The following is a 15,999-nucleotide window of genomic DNA, read 5'->3' as shown; positions in this document are numbered from 1 at the left end:
TTAAAAATAAAATAACACACAGTCACATAATAATACATCATATGTGGATATATTTGTGTATCATATAACCAAGGAACTTGAATGTTGAAAGATTGGTTGAGGATAATGAAATGGAAAAATCGAAGAGAAATATATATTCTTCTTTTTGTATGATAGTGATAACACTAATAGAGATGCACGTATTAACATTGATTTGGGGAATGACATTAACCATTGAGAGGAAGATGATATGTTTTTGATTTAATGTTTTTCTTTTTTGTTGATACATTTTTTTGGTGAATTTCACCTCTGACAATTTTTTCTTTATTAATATCTAAACTGGTGAAGATGCTTTTCTAAGTCTATTGGTAAGGTGAATCTTCAATCTTTTCCTAATTCTCTTTGGAAACTTGTTAGTGATAAAATTGTTACTTGGAATGGTCTAGGTTGTAAGAGTGTTAATTGTTTGAATAGTAAAAAGTGGAGTTGAGAATGTATTGGTTGTTTTGATTTGGCTATTGGGTATGGGAATCAAAGATTCGTTGTAGAAATAAAGAAGAATGATCTTTTTAGTTTAAAGTTGGGTATTTAATGTAAAAGCAATATTATGTGTACTCATTTTTTATATACAATATGAGTATACAAATAATGTGTCATTATATAATTACATGTTACTTTATCTTTAATTTAAAATAATCTAATTTTATTATTATATATTATCTGTATATCTAAATTGTGTATATATAATTTTATTGTTAACGTATAACTATAGTTTTGTACCTATTCATTTCGATTGCATTGTTTATTCAAGCTAATAAAGTTTAATTTCAGATTTTTTTTCTATGGTCTTTTTTGGGTAGAGCTAATAATAATTTGGTAAAATAACTTTAGGGTATAAAAAACACATAATTATTTTGATCTTACATCCATATTATCATGTTTTTCACCAACTTACTCTGTTGAAAAAAAAATCATTAGGGTTTATCTTGTCCAGCCATAGCCAATATTTTGCTCCGATTATTTAGGTTCTGTATTGGAAACATTACTCCCAATGGAAATTAGTTGGTATCTTACTAATATGGTAAGTGAAAATTAAAATTTACTATATAATAAGGTATACAAATTGACTATCATAATTATCCTAATGTAAATTAGTTGATGATGTTATCATTATCATATGTTATTTATACGAAAAGAGTAATATTGCCTATTAATTTAAGTATTGATAAAAAAATATTATTATATATTTAATTTTTATTTTATTTATAATTTAAAATTATATAATTATATGATAATATTATTTCAATGACTATTAGAATTGGTATTTTATTAATCATTGATTTTATAAAGAAAATAAAATTGTAATAATTATTTAATAGGAACGAAACACCATAACCAGCAGAAATTGGTATAATAAGTTGAAAAATCCCAAAATATTTGGGCAAACCCAAAAAATTTCATAGAAATCCAAGGGCTTCTGATTATCCCTTTTCGTTCCCTCCTTCCCCCAAAATTTCCCTCTCTGGTTCCAAAAATATCGACTCACCGTCAACTCAACAACACCGCTGCCTCTTCCCTCTCTTCTCTTCATTTCTCTCCTATCTTCTTTTTCAAATTTCTAGGGTTTGTTTTCCTCACTTTTTTTTTTTTTTATAAATAATCTCTTACTCGGTGAATTTTCCTTTCGTTTTACTGCTCTTTTATGTCCGCCAACTTGCATTTGACTTGTGAACGTGTTGTTCGCTTTGTAGTTTTGAGTGTTGTGTTTAAGTTTGTGTATCTTTTGTTTTGTTGATGCCTTTTTTGTGGTTTATAATTATTCAGATTTAGGGTTTTAGCTTTGTTATAATTGCTTTTTGCTAATCGTTTTTGCCTTTTTTGATTTGATTGTGTTGCATTTTTGTTGTTTTGCTGCGTGTTTTGATGTTTTCTCGGTTTACTTACGTTGTCAGGAGGTAGCTATATGAGAAAATTGTTTGACTTGGTTTTGGTTTTTGTTATGTATGATAGAACTGAGATTTATTGATTGTTATGTTTGAGATGTTTGGTTCTCGGAAATTGATATGTATTTTTCTTGTGATAGGGATATTTTGTAGTGCTTGCATGTGGTTTTTCAACTTGGAATTTCCTCTTTGTTTTGCTTGCATGTGGTTTTTGAACTTGGCATTTCCCCTTTGTTTCCTCGCATGTAATTTTTAACTTATAGTTTGAGCTTTTCTTTCAATTAAGTTTGAATGGACTTGTCTTATTTTATATGGAATAGTTTTTTTGGAATCATTCTAGAATTATTATTTTTGGTTTTACGTGATCAGTAGACATGTGATTTGATAGATTATGATTTGTGTTGCAGGTGTAAAAATTTAGAGTTTTCTCCTTCAGAGTGGTAGGGATTGTCGTTTGAGTTACTGGGATTGCTGTTTGAGTTACTGGGATTGCTTCGACAGCTTTTGGAAGTGAAGGAAAACCGCATTGTAGTTACTTGAATTGAATGGTGGGTAAATTTTCTCATCCTCCTTGTCATGCTAAGCTGATGAGTAAATAATCCACGGATTAGTGTAACTGAAATCTTTTTTATTTTTGTTGGTACAGGGAGAAGATTTTGGATGATTGGTGGTTAGTCCATATTCTGGATTAAGGGAAAGAAAAATTTGTGTGAGTTGGCGTGCTATAGTTTGGTCGAGTTTTTCATCAATTATGGAGTGCAACAAAGATGAGGCCATAAGGGCAAAACAGATTGCGGAAGGCAAGATGCAGAAAGGAGACTTTCCCGCGGCACTAAAGGTTGTTCGCAGGGCTCAACAACTTTTCCCTGAGCTTGATAATGTTTCTCAAATGTTGACAGTATGTGACGTTCACTGTTCTGCACAAAATAAAATTTTGGGTTCAGAAATGGATTGGTATGGGATCCTCAAGGTTGGACGGTCAGCTGATGAGATAACCATCAAGAAGCAATATAGAAAGCTTGCCCTTTTACTTCATCCAGACAAGAACAAATTTTCTGGTGCCGAAGCTGCTTTCAAGCTGATTGTGGAAGCACATAGGGTGCTTTCAGACAAGACAAAACGTTCTGCATACGACATGAAGTTTAGAGCAGCAGCAAAAACATCTGTGTCCAAATCACAGCCGCATCGACAGCCTCAGCCTCAGCAGTCACAAAAGAACCCTTTTATCAAGAGACAACATGAGCCTGCCAGTAATTTTTCAAATGGTTCTCATCCACAGGATGGGACTGCAAATGCTACCCCAAAAGCTCCTTCTTCACAGTTTAAAGGCTCGCCTTCTATCCATGATGCACAGGAGACATTCTGGACTTGCTGTTCTACTTGTGGTATAAGGTACCAATACTACAGGAATTTTGTAAACAGGGTATTGCGCTGTCAGAATTGCAAACAGTCCTTCAGAGCCTATGATTTGGGTACTCAAGGTGTTCCACCAGGATCTAACTGGAGTCAGTTCCCCAATCAGAGTGTACCAAATTCTGGGTTTCAGAATGGTTTTCCAAATCCTGGGCCTTCTAAAGTGGCTTCACAAAGTAATTGTACAAAGCCTTCTGGTACAAAAGTGCCTGATAAGTCTCCACGGGTACATCCTGTCTCAAATGCAAGAAACACTGTTCACGTTGATGGGGGTTCTAAGATCCAAAAGAAAATAGATGATTTCATGACTGCGAAGGAAGGTTTAAGAATGTCGAAGCCTGATTTAGCAAATGTGAAGGAAGGTGTCAGAGGGCCCAAGCCTAGTGGAGAAAATGAGAAGGAAGGTGCTGGAATGCCAAAGTCCAATGTGGGAAAACCTGATGAATCTGGAACTTCAAGAAGTTCAAGCAAGAAGAGAAAGAGGAAGTCAGCAGAAGAATCCAGTGAAAGCTGTGGGGTTGGCAACAGTGATGAAGAGCAGAATGTGGAGGTTCAAGAAAATGGTGGTAATCTTGCAGGACAAAATTTTGGACATGATATAGGCCAACAAGTTAGAAGATCTTCTAGGAAAGAGCAAGATGTTTCTTACAAGTATAATACAGATGATGATGATTTTGTGAGCCTTCCAAAGAGGCCAAAGGAGAGCAAACAATCCAATTCCAGTGGAGAGGATGTAATGGAGGATGGTGTACTTGGTGGGGCATCTAATGATAATAAATCAGCTTTTTCTGCCAAGGAAAATAAGAGAGAGTTGAATCGAAAGGCCACTTTTTCTGCTGACAAAAACTTGCCAAGTGAAAAAAGCAAAACTGAGGAAGGGAAAGAAATGGGGAAGGATGCAAACATTGCTGATCATAATGACAAGAAATTTGAAGTTAATGATATTTCTAAACTAGAGACAGTAAATTCAGGTGTAATTGAATATCCTGATCCAGATTTCACCGATTTTGATAAAGCCAAGGCAAAAAATTGTTTTGCTGTTAATCAAGTTTGGGCTATATATGATACATGGGATGGCATGCCAAGATTCTATGCTCGGATCAAGAAAGTTTTTTCACCTGGCTTCAGGGTACGGATTACTTGGTTAGAGCCTGATCTCGATGATGAAAATGAGATTTTTTGGCGTGATGCTGATCTGCCTATTGCTTGTGGTAAGTTCATATATTGTAACACTGAAGAAACTGAAGAACGTCTAATGTTTTCTCATCAGATAACTTTGGTTAAAGGTGTTGGTAGACAATACCTGATATATCCTAAGGTTGGAGAAACGTGGGCTATTTTTAGAGATTGGGATAGGAAGTGGAGTTCTGACCCAGAAAAGCATAAACCTCCATATCAGTTTGACTTTGTTGAAGTATTGACTGATTTTAATGAGAATTCTGGCATCAGGGTTGCCTATTTGGGCAAAGTGAATGGGTTTGTTAGCTTGTTTCAGCCAATTGCTCAGAATGGGGCTTTCTCATTTTGTATAGAACCACTTGAGCTCAACAGATTTTCACATCGAATTCCCTCAGTTAGAATGACTGGCATGGAGAGGGAAGGTGTCCCTCTAGAAACTTTTGAGCTTGATCCTTTTTCCTTGCCAACCAACCTTCATAAGCCTGTTGATCCTGGTGATGTTAAGATCGAAAAGAAAAAGCTGGACAGTGAAGCAAATAGTTCCTGCACTATGTCTCCTGAAGGTAAAGTGCAATCTGTGATCACTCGGCCTAAAGTAAATACATGTTCAGCTGAAGAGAAAATTGGAACCCCTAAGAAGCCACAGGATGATTGTGCAATGAATGCAATAAAAATAAGAAAATCTCCTAGGAACTTGAGCAAGAAAAGTAATCAAGTAAATGCAAATCAGTGTAGAACCCAGGAGGACATCAAGCTTTCAGATACTGGAAAAGATGAAAAGCTTAGCAATGAAAACCTGCATTTACATTCGATGGACAGAAATTCTTTTAGTGCAATGGAAGTCTCTGATGCCTCTACAATGAGGTCTGCAAGGCGCAAAATTGCTGAATTAGAATGTTATGATTTCAAGGTGGAAAAGTCTGATGATAAGTTTCAGGTGGATCAGATATGGGCACTGTACGATGATAGAGATAGGATGCCTAAGTTATATGCTCAAGTTAAGAAAATTGAATCAACCCCTGACTTCAGATTGCACGTGTCACTGCTTGAAGCCTGCTCGCTACCTAAAGATCCATTGCATCCTGGTTGTTGCGGGGCATTCAAAGTTAAAAATGGTAAACCCAGTATTTTACCACCCTCTGCTTTTTCTCATCAGCTAAAAGCTGAATCTGCTGGCAGGAATAGATTTAAAATATACCCGAGGAAGGGTGAGGTTTGGGCAGTGAACAAGAATTGGAACTCTGAGCGAACATGGTCTGACCGGGATAAGTGTGAATATGACATTGTAGAAGTCTTGGAAGATCATGTACAGAGCATGAACGTGGTGTTATTGACATGTGTTAATGGATCTAAATCACTCTACAGGGCTGCAAGAAGTCGAAGGACCAAAACCGGTCTTATGGAAATCCCAAGGACTGATTTTGCTCGGTTTTCTCATCAGATTCCGGCTTTTCAGCACTCAGGGGAGATAGACAATCAGCTTAAGGGGTACTGGAAACTTGATCCTTCAGCAATTCCTGGTATAGTAATTTTAGACTGATTAGGAAAGGGTTTTGTTGTAAACTGTCCTTTTCCCATCACAGCTTAGTGTAGTCTCAAGCTTTTGTTAGATTGAGTTCATGTTAAAAAGAAACGAAATGGATAGAGATGAAAGTTGACGAGAATCATTTGTCTTTTTATTCTAATAAAAGTATTGACGGCCTTAATTTTTATTTTCCTTTTGTCGGCTAGTCCTCAGTTGCCTTCTAGATGATGAATTAGTATGTCAGGATTCCATTTACTTGGCATAGTTTGCTATCTCTCTTTATATTAGCGTTTCATATTCTACTCGATGTGTTTCATTTCGGTATTGTTTTTAGAGATGGAAGTAATGATAAAAGCTTTGCGCTGTGTTAAATGGGGTGCAATTTCTGGCTTAACTTATACGTTCCAAGGAAAGACTTTTTTCTTTGTTTCTATTGAAAAAATTTCCCTTTGCAGATTCTGTAAGTTGACCTGAAAACTGGTCTGGTTGGACTGTGTACGAGCTGGGTTGAAATGGATACAAATAGAAAACACATCGATTTATATGAGTAAAAATTCCTATCTGACGGGGATCCATAGACCCCACGGTATTGCCAGCTGCTGAAAGAAACAAAGTTAAATTGAATTGTAAGCTTTTTTAATTTCAAATGAGTTTTAACCTTCTTAAACATCTGCCTGGTGAAAGAAACAAGTTAAATTGAGGTTTAAGCTTTTTATTTCAAACAATTTCTAGCAAGAATTTCAATTAATTCTCAACGAAAAAACCAATATTTAGCACGCATAATTTCTAAAACCCTAGAAATAAAATCATGATCATGGGCACTCCCTTCATTTTAACTTGGAGGAGGCCTTTCAAATCTTTGGCTATGTCTATCCAAAAGTTGAGGTAGTAAATATGTAGTAACTTACCCAAAAAAATGTAGTTACATATAGTAGAGTTTTCTTTGAACAATTATGGGACATCTACAGTCAAATTAATTGATATAAAAAGATCTTTACTTAATTTTGGTTTAAGTATCATTAGAATTAATATATAAACATTCTACAACAGTATTCAGACGTGAAATGTAAAAGACGATCCTGCAATGTCTTGGGCATTTGGTCTAGTGGTAAGATTCTCGCTTTGGGTGCGAGAGGTCCCGAGTTCGATTCTCGGAATGCCCCTACTATTTTAATCTTTTTCGCACCGATGCCTGGATTCGGCGAAACAAAACCCAAAAAACGACGCCATTTCTCTCTTTTTCTCTTCTAAGACGAACTCACTCTCTGTGGATCCTCTCCATCTCTCTTTGAATGGGACTCTGCAAAGGTACTCTATCTCTCTCCATATGTAATAAAAAAAAAATCCTTTACCGGATTGTTTCTGTAATGGAATTATCTATCTCATTATGGTTTAAGAAATTATATATCAATCTCTCTTCTCATTGTATTTGTAGATATATTTTCTTCTTTCCCTTTCTTCAGTTTGGTCTCTGTGTAAAACTGCGTTGGTATGCATAAAAATGTTGTGTTCAATGGCAGCTAGTTAAAACAGAGATGTTTATTCACAATTTAAAGAAGCTACTATACAACCAAGCACGTTTCATTCAAGCAACGTGCTGGAGCATATATGAAATAGAACCCATGTATTTATCTCAAAGCGCTTTGTTTCAGCCTCACTCATAGGGTGACGAGGAAGCTGGTTGCAGTCTCTGGCATCAACTCTTTTTCTCTCATAAAAAAAGCAAGGACATTCCTGTCAATTAAAATCCATGGTGGGGTTATATCGGTAAATAATCACAACTTCCACTGAGTCACTCTATTGACAACACAAAGAAGATTAAAAAATTAGCTCAGAACGACACCGTTTAGCGTCCTCGTATCGTTATTCCTGTTGTTCAGTTTGAGATTTTTAACCTAGTTATTTTTCTCTGCGAATTTTCTCCAATCGCTCCTATCTTTTCATCGGCCCCCTTTAAGGTACTGTTGATCTCTGTTAAGGTCTCTACGTCTCCGTACCTTCTCTAAGATTCACCTTACGCACATGTAAATGTATTTATGTATGTGGTTGAATGTTGTGTTTTGGTGCTTAAATTAGACTGAATCGTAATTTTTGCGGAGAAATTGCTTTGTTTCAAGAATTTTTTTACTCATTCTGATTATTAACAGTTTAATATAAGCTACTTAAAATCGAAAATAGGTGTTAATGCACGATAAGTGTTTGACATAATTATTTTTGGGTGTCTGTTCAGTTTAATTTGAAAATCAGCCAGAAATATGTGGAAACAAGCACTGGCTAAGGTTTTAAACGAAGGAGTTGTGGCAAATGGTGGGGAGAAGATTATTAGGCCTTGCTCTTACATACCCGGTATTGGTTTCCATCAAGGACAGGTAATGCTAGTATAACGGCTCCTTTTTATTCTGTATTTTGATCTCATTGAAAGTTAGTTGTTCTATAAGTTGTGTGTTTTCCCAGTTTTTGCTTGCTTTGTGCATTTTGTATCAGATGTTGAAATATGAGGCTTTTGTTAATCTTTAAAGTGTCACATGTAAGTTTCTCAGCCAGGCGTGGCATGAGGTTTGGTTATGCAAATTTAATGGAAAATTGAGTTGTTGCTGCAGCAACACTAGGTGGCGCTGCTTCACGGAGATCGCTTCAGTGTTGATTTAAGGGCACATATGTAATGTATTCTGTGAGCTTTTCAAAGCCTTTGGAGATGTCTATGGTGAAGAAAATGAGTTTTCATCAAAATTCATAGGAGTCATGAAAAGGAAATGTAGTTGGGATTATGTATCAATTTGATAACGTTTTGAATTCTTTTGATTTGATATGTTGATGTGATTGGCTAGATTCAAAATATCTTTAGGATTAGTATAAAGATGCTCTGGATGTATTTGCACTAGCTTGTGGATTTTGAATGAAGTTTAGGGAGCCAAGAGGTTCAGTGTTTACAAAAAATCTGAAATTCTAGGTTTTAATATGTAATGCTGTCGTTTATAAAAATGCTTCCTTGTATTGAGTAATTGAAGAAAGTCATCATAATGCAAGTATTATCAGGCCATCTGGATTTGCTATTTTATGAACTTCTCTTGCTTTTTTTTAACTTTTGGCTGAAACACTATTTGATTAAACACTTTTATGTCCAAGTCTTTTTATTTTGAGCTCCAATGGTAAGATATTAAATATCTAATCTGAGATCCTGAAATATCTTATGACAACTAAAACTTCTCTCATATATTGCTGCTTTACAGGTTCATTGTGCTCCAAGGAGCTTTTTTGGAGTGGAGGACTTTCTTGATGATGACAATAGTCGGCCATACACTTACACGAAGGAGAAGAAATCAAAGAACACAACCAAGCATATTTCATTCAAGCAACGCACTGGAGCATTTATGGAACCATTTACGCTCGATGTATTCATCTCAAAGCGCTTTGTTTCAGCCTCAATTACTCACAGGGTGACAAGTAAGCAGGTTGCAGTCGCTGGCACTAACTCTAAAGACATTAAAGCAGTACTCAAGTCACGGTCAGATATACCTGCATGTTTGGCTGTTGGTCGGATTCTGGCTGACAGGGCAAGAGAAGCAGATGTGTACACTGCCTCCTATACTCCCAGAGAGAGGGACAAATTTGAAGGAAAAATTAGAGCTGTGGTTCAGTCCCTCATCGATAACGGAATTGATGTTAAAATTTATCTGGACTAAGTTGATATAATTAGTGAAGTACTTTTTGGGAAAAAAAGTTTTTATATCTCCTGTGTCAATATGAATGTTTTTAGTCATCAAACATTGAGCCCTTTTCATTGGGGATTCCAAATATATCTGGATGGTCTGTTTCCTGGTTTTGGAGCTCTCATATTTTGGGTCATTTTTTTAACAATTGGCTTAGCATTTTCCTAACTTTTAGCTCGATTTTCCTTTTCAAGAAGGTTTTTACGGCAACCTGGGTAATATTCAAACTAATTGTAACTAAGAATGTAAACAAACCATAACGTCATGTAGAATATCACATCCTTTAGATTTTAAAATTTGAGATATTGAGAAGCTTAGCATTATTCCCAAACCCCTGAAATAAAATCATAAGAAAATAAGAGCTTTTTCTCTTACAAAAGTCAGCAAGGCTGTTCCAGTCAATTTAGACGCAGGCCGGTTAGATCAGTAAATAGCCACAAACCAAAAAAAACTTTTAAAAGGCTTAGAACGACACCGTTTAGTGTGCTCTTTATTTCCATCACAGTTTGAGATGTTGAGCCTAATGTTTCTTCTCAACAAATCGTCTCCAATCTCTCGTATTTTTTCATCGGCCCCCTTTAAGGTACTCTATTGATCTCTGTTCAAATCTCTACGTCTCCGTAGCTTCTCTAAGATTCGCTGTATGCACATTTATATTTATTTATGTATGTGGTTGAATGTTCTGTTTTGGTGCTTAAATTATGCGTAATATTCATTTTTGCGGAGATATTGTTTTGTTTCAAGGAATTCTTTGCTCAATCTTATTATACGTAGATCGATTTTTGAGTTCTTGATCATGTACAGAGGAATTTTGTTTTTTTCTTCTTGAATTTAACTAAGCTTTGGTTTTATGCAAAAAGTGAAACAATATATGCAAGAGCGTCCCTGTATTACTTTTAATTTGTCTTTTCCGTGTCTCATTATATGGTTAAAAAATATTGTACGTTCATTTGTTAATCTTGCTTTTGGTATGTATTACAGAATGGTTGCTAATTTTTTTTTAGGCTCACCTCTTTTGGTGTTTATTCTTAAAACATTTAAGGTATGAAACACTTGAATAGCTGCATTTCTGCTCGTTGCTGAATTGGTACTTTTATGGGACTTTTTGTGGTTGTAATTTTTTTACTTAATCTCTGTTTCTGTTTTCATATTCTGTTCTTCTTTTTATTTGGATATTGGTTTATAGGACATAAGCATCATTTTTACATTCTGATACGCAATCCTTTGGCCAAAAAAGCACTTCTCCTTTGCGTTAAGATTTCACTGTTTATTGACTTCTGGCTCGTATCAGTTACTATAGGTTAATGTGCTTTTGTAGGAATGAATTTACCTTTTTCATTTGACTTTTTTATTGTAGTTGAGTGTAGAATGGTGTTTTTTTTTTCTTTTTTGGTAGTGGTTAAAGGATATAATCTTTCATCTTTAGTCTTTTTGTGGTTTGAAGCACTGAATGACAAAGTGATTGTTCATAATTGGGTTTTAGAAGTATAGTTGTTTTGATTATTTCTCCTGCTAGATGTTATCAGTGGCAGAGTGCGTTCAATGAATTTTATTGGTTACCCTAAGCATTGATGTTCTCTTATTATAGTATATGTAGACTATACATTGACATGTTGCTTGTTATTGATGGATTATTAGATTTAGTGACTGCAGGGAAATCTCTGGATTAGAGTTGGTAGTAAGTGTTCATAGGTCAGGTTTGTGTCTTTTCATGTTTTTGGTCAGAAGGCACTCAACTCGAACTTAATCCAAATTAGAATCGTCTTGAAAACACGCAATCTAAATATGACTCGTTCTATGAATGCGTTGAGATGACACTAATCAATTTAACTTGTTTAAGAAATAAATCATTTTGTGTCAAAACATGACATGTTTCAGCTTATTCCCCCATCCCTATCTCTCGTCTCCTCCACCTAGCACATACCCTAGCCATGGTGGAGCATTTGGCTTCGATTTGCAGCACAGAGAAGGATTGTGTTAACTATCCCTTTTATTTAAAGATCATCACCTCCCTAACCTTCTTACTCTTCAACATGTACTAGTGCCTTGACATGATCAGTCAACTGTTGATGCCTATCACGAACCTATTGACCCTCGCAAAATCCAAGAAAACTTTCAAGACATCTTTGAAGAACTCAATAAGTTTGGCGAGTTCAAGAGTTTTAATGTTTGTGATACGTTGTTGACCACGTAATCGAAAATGTTTATGTCCAATGTAAAGAGGAAGACCAAGTTGCAACTACTTTACAATCCCTATGAGGAAGATTTATTTCGGTTGTCCAATAATAGCCAATATCTCTCCCATGATAGATTTTCATGAAGTCATGTGTCAGTAATTCGATGAGAATAATTGTAACAAAGGTGGTTATTGCAATTTTACATATAGGAAATTGATTGGGTGGGATTTAAGGAGGAAGCTATTTGGGAGGTACCGTGGATATCATGTTAGTAGAAGCAAGAGCATGAGTTTGAGTTTGCAACACAAAAGAGATAATGATTATAATGGTAGGTGTGATATAGATATAGTTTTTATTTATTTTTTTATAAAACATTTGGGTCATGTTTGGGTTATGAAAGGTCAACCTGAAATGACTCAATTTGCAAATAGGTAGACTTGAACTTGATCCAAATTAGAATTTGTGTAAAAATACTGAACTTGATCCTGATTTGCCAAAATCCATTACCACCAGAATCTATCTCTCCATCTCACATTGGCATATACCATAAAGGTTCAACGACTCTTGGTAACCCCTAACTCCTCGAATACATCTTCCTCTCATTACTTAAGGCAATGTAGCTATCATCTTGAGTATGGTCGAGACGACTAATGGTTTAAAGACAATCTCCTTTAACGCTTTTGGAGAAGATTTAGGCATTGGAAAAGCACACTTTATTATTACCTAGGCTATCTTCGACTTGATTTGAGGGCTATTGGCAATTTCTGGACAATTTGAGGCGTAGTCTTAGGCTTTTGGCAAGTTTTGGGCAATTTTCAACTAGATATGAGGGTTATTAGCAATTTTTTAGGTTTCTCTATAAGGTTTGAGGTCGTTGGAGAAATCACCAACAAGTTCTAAGGTTGTCATGAGGTCAATGGCGAGTTTTGCGATCGTCGAAGAGATTATCAACAAGTTTTAAGGCTGTCTGAGGGATTTAAGGTAGTCATATAGGTTGCTTGTCACTAATATTTTATATAGTTGCTGAAGAGGTCTAAGCATGATAACATGTTGTTGGTCTAATCTGAGATTGTTGATGAAGTTGCCAATTAATTTTATATTGTTGGTGTAGTAAAAAATTTTTTAATTTTAATGGAATTGGGAAAATTTTAATAGCCTTTGGTAAAAAAGCGACGTTTTTGCCTGGCCTTTTTCGATTAAGCAATGGGATGCTTTTCGCCTTTGACAACTATGTTGTAGACTCCTTGTAGTTATTTGGTTTCTCTGGTGGTTTTGTTCATTCCCATCTCGTCCAGGTTTTTGAATTTTGGTTGCTTTTATTGTGAATAGTATATCCAAAGGAAGAGCTAAGAACACATTGTTTTTGGGGAAGGTTGTTGCCTTGAAAGACTGGTTGTTGGTTGGATTATGGAACAAGAAAATGAAAAGAAAGAACCTAGCAATCCACCGGAAGCCTCCACTGAAGCACGACCGTCTGTTAATAAAACCCAAAAATCTTTGAGAGTTAGACCTAAAATTGCAAAGAAATCACCAGTTAATGACTTGAAATCCAAAAAAGCGAACACTAGTACCACGGCTCTGCTTAGAATCAGGAGAAAAAGTAAGACTGTACATGATGCTAAAAAGGGCAGTAGCAGTGTTGAACAGGATAATTCTACGAAGCTAAATTCAAGAGAAGAATACCGAAAGAAGGATATTAGTGATAGTAAGGATGCCAACAAGAGCATTGATGGTCAAAAGAACCAAGAGGAGATTGATGTGTCGAAAAAGAGCCGACAGAAACAGATGAGTGAAGACAAGGGTTTGAGCAATCAAAAGAACAAAGAAAAACACAGTGAAACTAAAAAGAGGGGGTCAGACAGTAGTGCGAGGAATCAAAGGAACAGAGAAAAATACAGTGATGCAAGGAAGAGTGGTGAGTCAGACAGGAGTTTGAAGGATCGGAACAAAGAAAAAAACAGTGATGTGGGAAAGAGTTGTGACAAGGGAAAGAATGAAGAAAGGCTTGGTGGTTTGATTTTTATGTGCAGCAAGAAGACCAAGCCAGATTGTTTCCATTATCGTGTCATGGGTGTATCAGCCACTAAAAAAGATTTTGTGCTGGGTATCAAACCTGGACTTAAGCTTTTTCTATATGATTATGATCTCAAGCTTATGTATGGGATTTACAAGGCATCCTCTTCTGGTGGCATGAAACTTGAGCCAAAAGCTTTTGATGGGGCATTTCCTGCTCAGGTCATATTTGTTTTCAACCTTTTCCTTTTTTCAATCTAAACAGATCTGTGCACTGATGAGTTTTGAGTTTCAGGTGCGATTCAGTGTCCATATTGATTGCGTTCCACTTCCTGAGAGCATTTTCAAGAAGGCAATTAAGGAAAATTATAATGAAAAGAACAAGTTCAAATTTGAGCTTTCACCAAAACAGGTAAGAGTGTAAGTTTCCTTTGGTGGTTTGATGGTTGTATCTTCACACATTCTTGAAATGACAACATTCCAATTTTTCGCTTTAGGTCAGGAAGCTCTCTGGACTTTTCTGGCCAGCTTCAGTCCATTCAACTGCACTGCGTGTCCACAGGTCACCAGTGCCTAAAGTTCAAGATAGGGAAGGCTATGCAGGATTAAGAGAATTAGAGCCGGCAACCTTTGCTAGAGATTATTATCGGAATACTAATTCTAGAAGTTATAAAGGATTGTCTCATGAAAGGGATCAGCACTCAGCGTATGGAAAGGTGGGGTCTTCTCTCAGAGAAGAGGGCTCCCGAGATTTATACTTAAGTGAAAATGATTATCGAACTTATGGTCTTCGGGGAGAGAGGAGAAACCTTACCAGCCCTCATCATGTTGCCCTTTTAGACCCTTATTATCATGGGGCTCATGAAAGAGAGCACCGGCATCTAAGACACCTAGATCCTGTGTATAGAGACACTATTCCTGCAGATCCCCTCTATTCGAATGAGAGAGAGTATCCGACCTATAATGTTGGTGCTAGACATGAACTGAGATCTGCAGTTTCTTCAGCTAGACGTGAACTGAGATCTGCAGTTTCTCCAGCGGCTGCCTCTATTACTGCAGCTGGCACAAATTTGGACTCTTATACTGGGCGGCCATATAGTCACTATTACAGTACATCTGTTGACCCATATCTCCCGCCTCCAAGAAGAGAGGATGTTGCTTCTGGTTCATATCTTTCAGATAGGAGAGAGACTTACTTAGCTAGAACTGATCCCTTAAGTCGAAGAGAAACAGATCCAGTGGATGGATTATACTCAAAATATGCTGTAGACACTGTGTCAAACTATAACCAGCACCGCCTATATCGAGTAACCAATCCTCCTGAATCGGCTGCTGCACCTGTTTCGGCACGTTACTCCTCGGCAGGCCGATCTTTACCCTACCGCTTGTAGTGCACATTACTCTGCACTACTGTTTTCTTAAATTAAAAATAGTTGATCAGTAAATTCCTTTCTGTAAACTTAATATTTTTTTAATCTACAATGACAGTTTGATTTGCGTATCATTTCCTATTTACTGCAATTATGTGGCACTACTTAGGATTTAAAATTAAAAGAATGAATAAATCTTTGATTAACAACACGAAAATAAATGGTAATTACAGAAAAAGTGGATATCAATTGACTTTGTGGATAGTTGATTTTCTGTTGAGTTTGGGTGAACCATATTGGGTGAGATTAAGAAATATGTATCTTCTTGTATCGAGTAATTAACACTTTCTCATACAAGGTTTGATGCAAATAAAAACATTTTTTTATCTCCATATGACATTAATAACATTTTCTCATCCAAACTGTAACTCCATTAATGAAAATTTTGAATTCAAGGGTAGTTGCATAATATTATTTTGTACAAAAAACAGATAAATTGATGAAGGCTCGATGCATGTAGAGTCATGAGATATTTTGTGATTATGTAGTGTGATATTTTTTTTTGAACTCTTTCTTCCTTTCATTCTTTCTCTTTGTTTATCTTTGTCTTCATTTCATTGCTTTTCTTCGATTTTCTTCTTCTTCATTTCTTTGTCTTACTTGGCCATGCTTCTCCAAAAAAAATTCCTA

The 15,999-nt window shown here is 36.0% G+C and overlaps 3 protein-coding genes, 1 non-coding gene and 1 pseudogene across 6 annotated transcripts; all 5 read left to right on the top strand.

Annotated features, from left to right (window-relative positions):
* Positions 1 to 1,395: 1,395 nt before the first annotated feature.
* LOC123200775 lies at positions 1,396 to 6,226 on the top strand. 2 transcript variants are annotated; one of them, XM_044616155.1, is made up of 3 exons: positions 1,396 to 1,602; positions 2,330 to 2,470; positions 2,569 to 6,226. In XM_044616155.1, exon 3 carries the CDS (start codon positions 2,674 to 2,676, stop codon positions 6,052 to 6,054), a length of 3,381 nt encoding a protein of 1,126 aa, XP_044472090.1. In that variant the 5' UTR covers positions 1,396 to 1,602; positions 2,330 to 2,470; positions 2,569 to 2,673; the 3' UTR covers positions 6,055 to 6,226. The 2 variants fall into 2 exon arrangements, with proteins under 2 accessions (XP_044472090.1, XP_044472098.1); XM_044616163.1 differs by lacking the exon at positions 1,396 to 1,602 and having other exon boundaries at positions 1,669 to 2,470.
* Positions 6,227 to 7,130: 904 nt separating this feature from the next.
* TRNAP-UGG lies at positions 7,131 to 7,202 on the top strand. The gene has a single exon. It is a non-coding gene; the product is annotated as a tRNA-Pro (tRNA).
* Positions 7,203 to 7,216: 14 nt separating this feature from the next.
* Positions 7,217 to 9,834, top strand: LOC123200866 (50S ribosomal protein L18). Of its 2 annotated transcripts, none has more exons than XM_044616258.1 (3): positions 7,217 to 7,347; positions 8,270 to 8,408; positions 9,270 to 9,834. In XM_044616258.1, the coding sequence occupies exons 2-3, from the start codon at positions 8,295 to 8,297 to the stop codon at positions 9,720 to 9,722; spliced, it is 567 nt and encodes a 188-aa protein (XP_044472193.1). In that variant the 5' UTR covers positions 7,217 to 7,347; positions 8,270 to 8,294; the 3' UTR covers positions 9,723 to 9,834. The 2 variants fall into 2 exon arrangements, with proteins under 2 accessions (XP_044472193.1, XP_044472189.1); XM_044616254.1 differs by lacking the exon at positions 7,217 to 7,347 and adding an exon at positions 7,750 to 7,997.
* A 344-nt stretch (positions 9,835 to 10,178) lies between these two features.
* LOC123200799 lies at positions 10,179 to 15,443 on the top strand. Its single transcript, XM_044616185.1, has 4 exons — positions 10,179 to 10,332; positions 13,256 to 14,161; positions 14,235 to 14,351; positions 14,437 to 15,443. The coding sequence occupies exons 2-4, from the start codon at positions 13,334 to 13,336 to the stop codon at positions 15,328 to 15,330; spliced, it is 1,839 nt and encodes a 612-aa protein (XP_044472120.1). The 5' UTR covers positions 10,179 to 10,332; positions 13,256 to 13,333; the 3' UTR covers positions 15,331 to 15,443.
* Positions 10,339 to 13,269, top strand: LOC123200856 (annotated as a pseudogene).
* Positions 15,444 to 15,999: the final 556 nt, after the last annotated feature.

Source organism: Mangifera indica, chromosome 2 (genome assembly GCF_011075055.1).
Source record: "Mangifera indica cultivar Alphonso chromosome 2, CATAS_Mindica_2.1, whole genome shotgun sequence".
Taxonomy (NCBI): Eukaryota; Viridiplantae; Streptophyta; class Magnoliopsida; order Sapindales; family Anacardiaceae; genus Mangifera; species Mangifera indica.
This window is presented reverse-complemented; position numbering and strand designations above follow the sequence as displayed.

Coding starts and splice junctions, on each gene's coding strand:
- LOC123200775 (XM_044616155.1), top strand. CDS start 2,674: ATGGAGTGCAACAAAGATGAGGCCATAAGGGCAAAACAGATTGCGGAA.
- LOC123200866 (XM_044616258.1), top strand. CDS start 8,295: ATGTGGAAACAAGCACTGGCTAAGGTTTTAAACGAAGGAGTTGTGGCA. Junction 8,409..9,269: donor TTGGTTTCCATCAAGGACAG/GTAATGCTAGTA, acceptor GCTGCTTTACAG/GTTCATTGTGCTCCAAGGAG.
- LOC123200799 (XM_044616185.1), top strand. CDS start 13,334: ATGGAACAAGAAAATGAAAAGAAAGAACCTAGCAATCCACCGGAAGCC. Junction 14,162..14,234: donor ATGGGGCATTTCCTGCTCAG/GTCATATTTGTT, acceptor TTTGAGTTTCAG/GTGCGATTCAGTGTCCATAT. Junction 14,352..14,436: donor TTGAGCTTTCACCAAAACAG/GTAAGAGTGTAA, acceptor TTTTCGCTTTAG/GTCAGGAAGCTCTCTGGACT.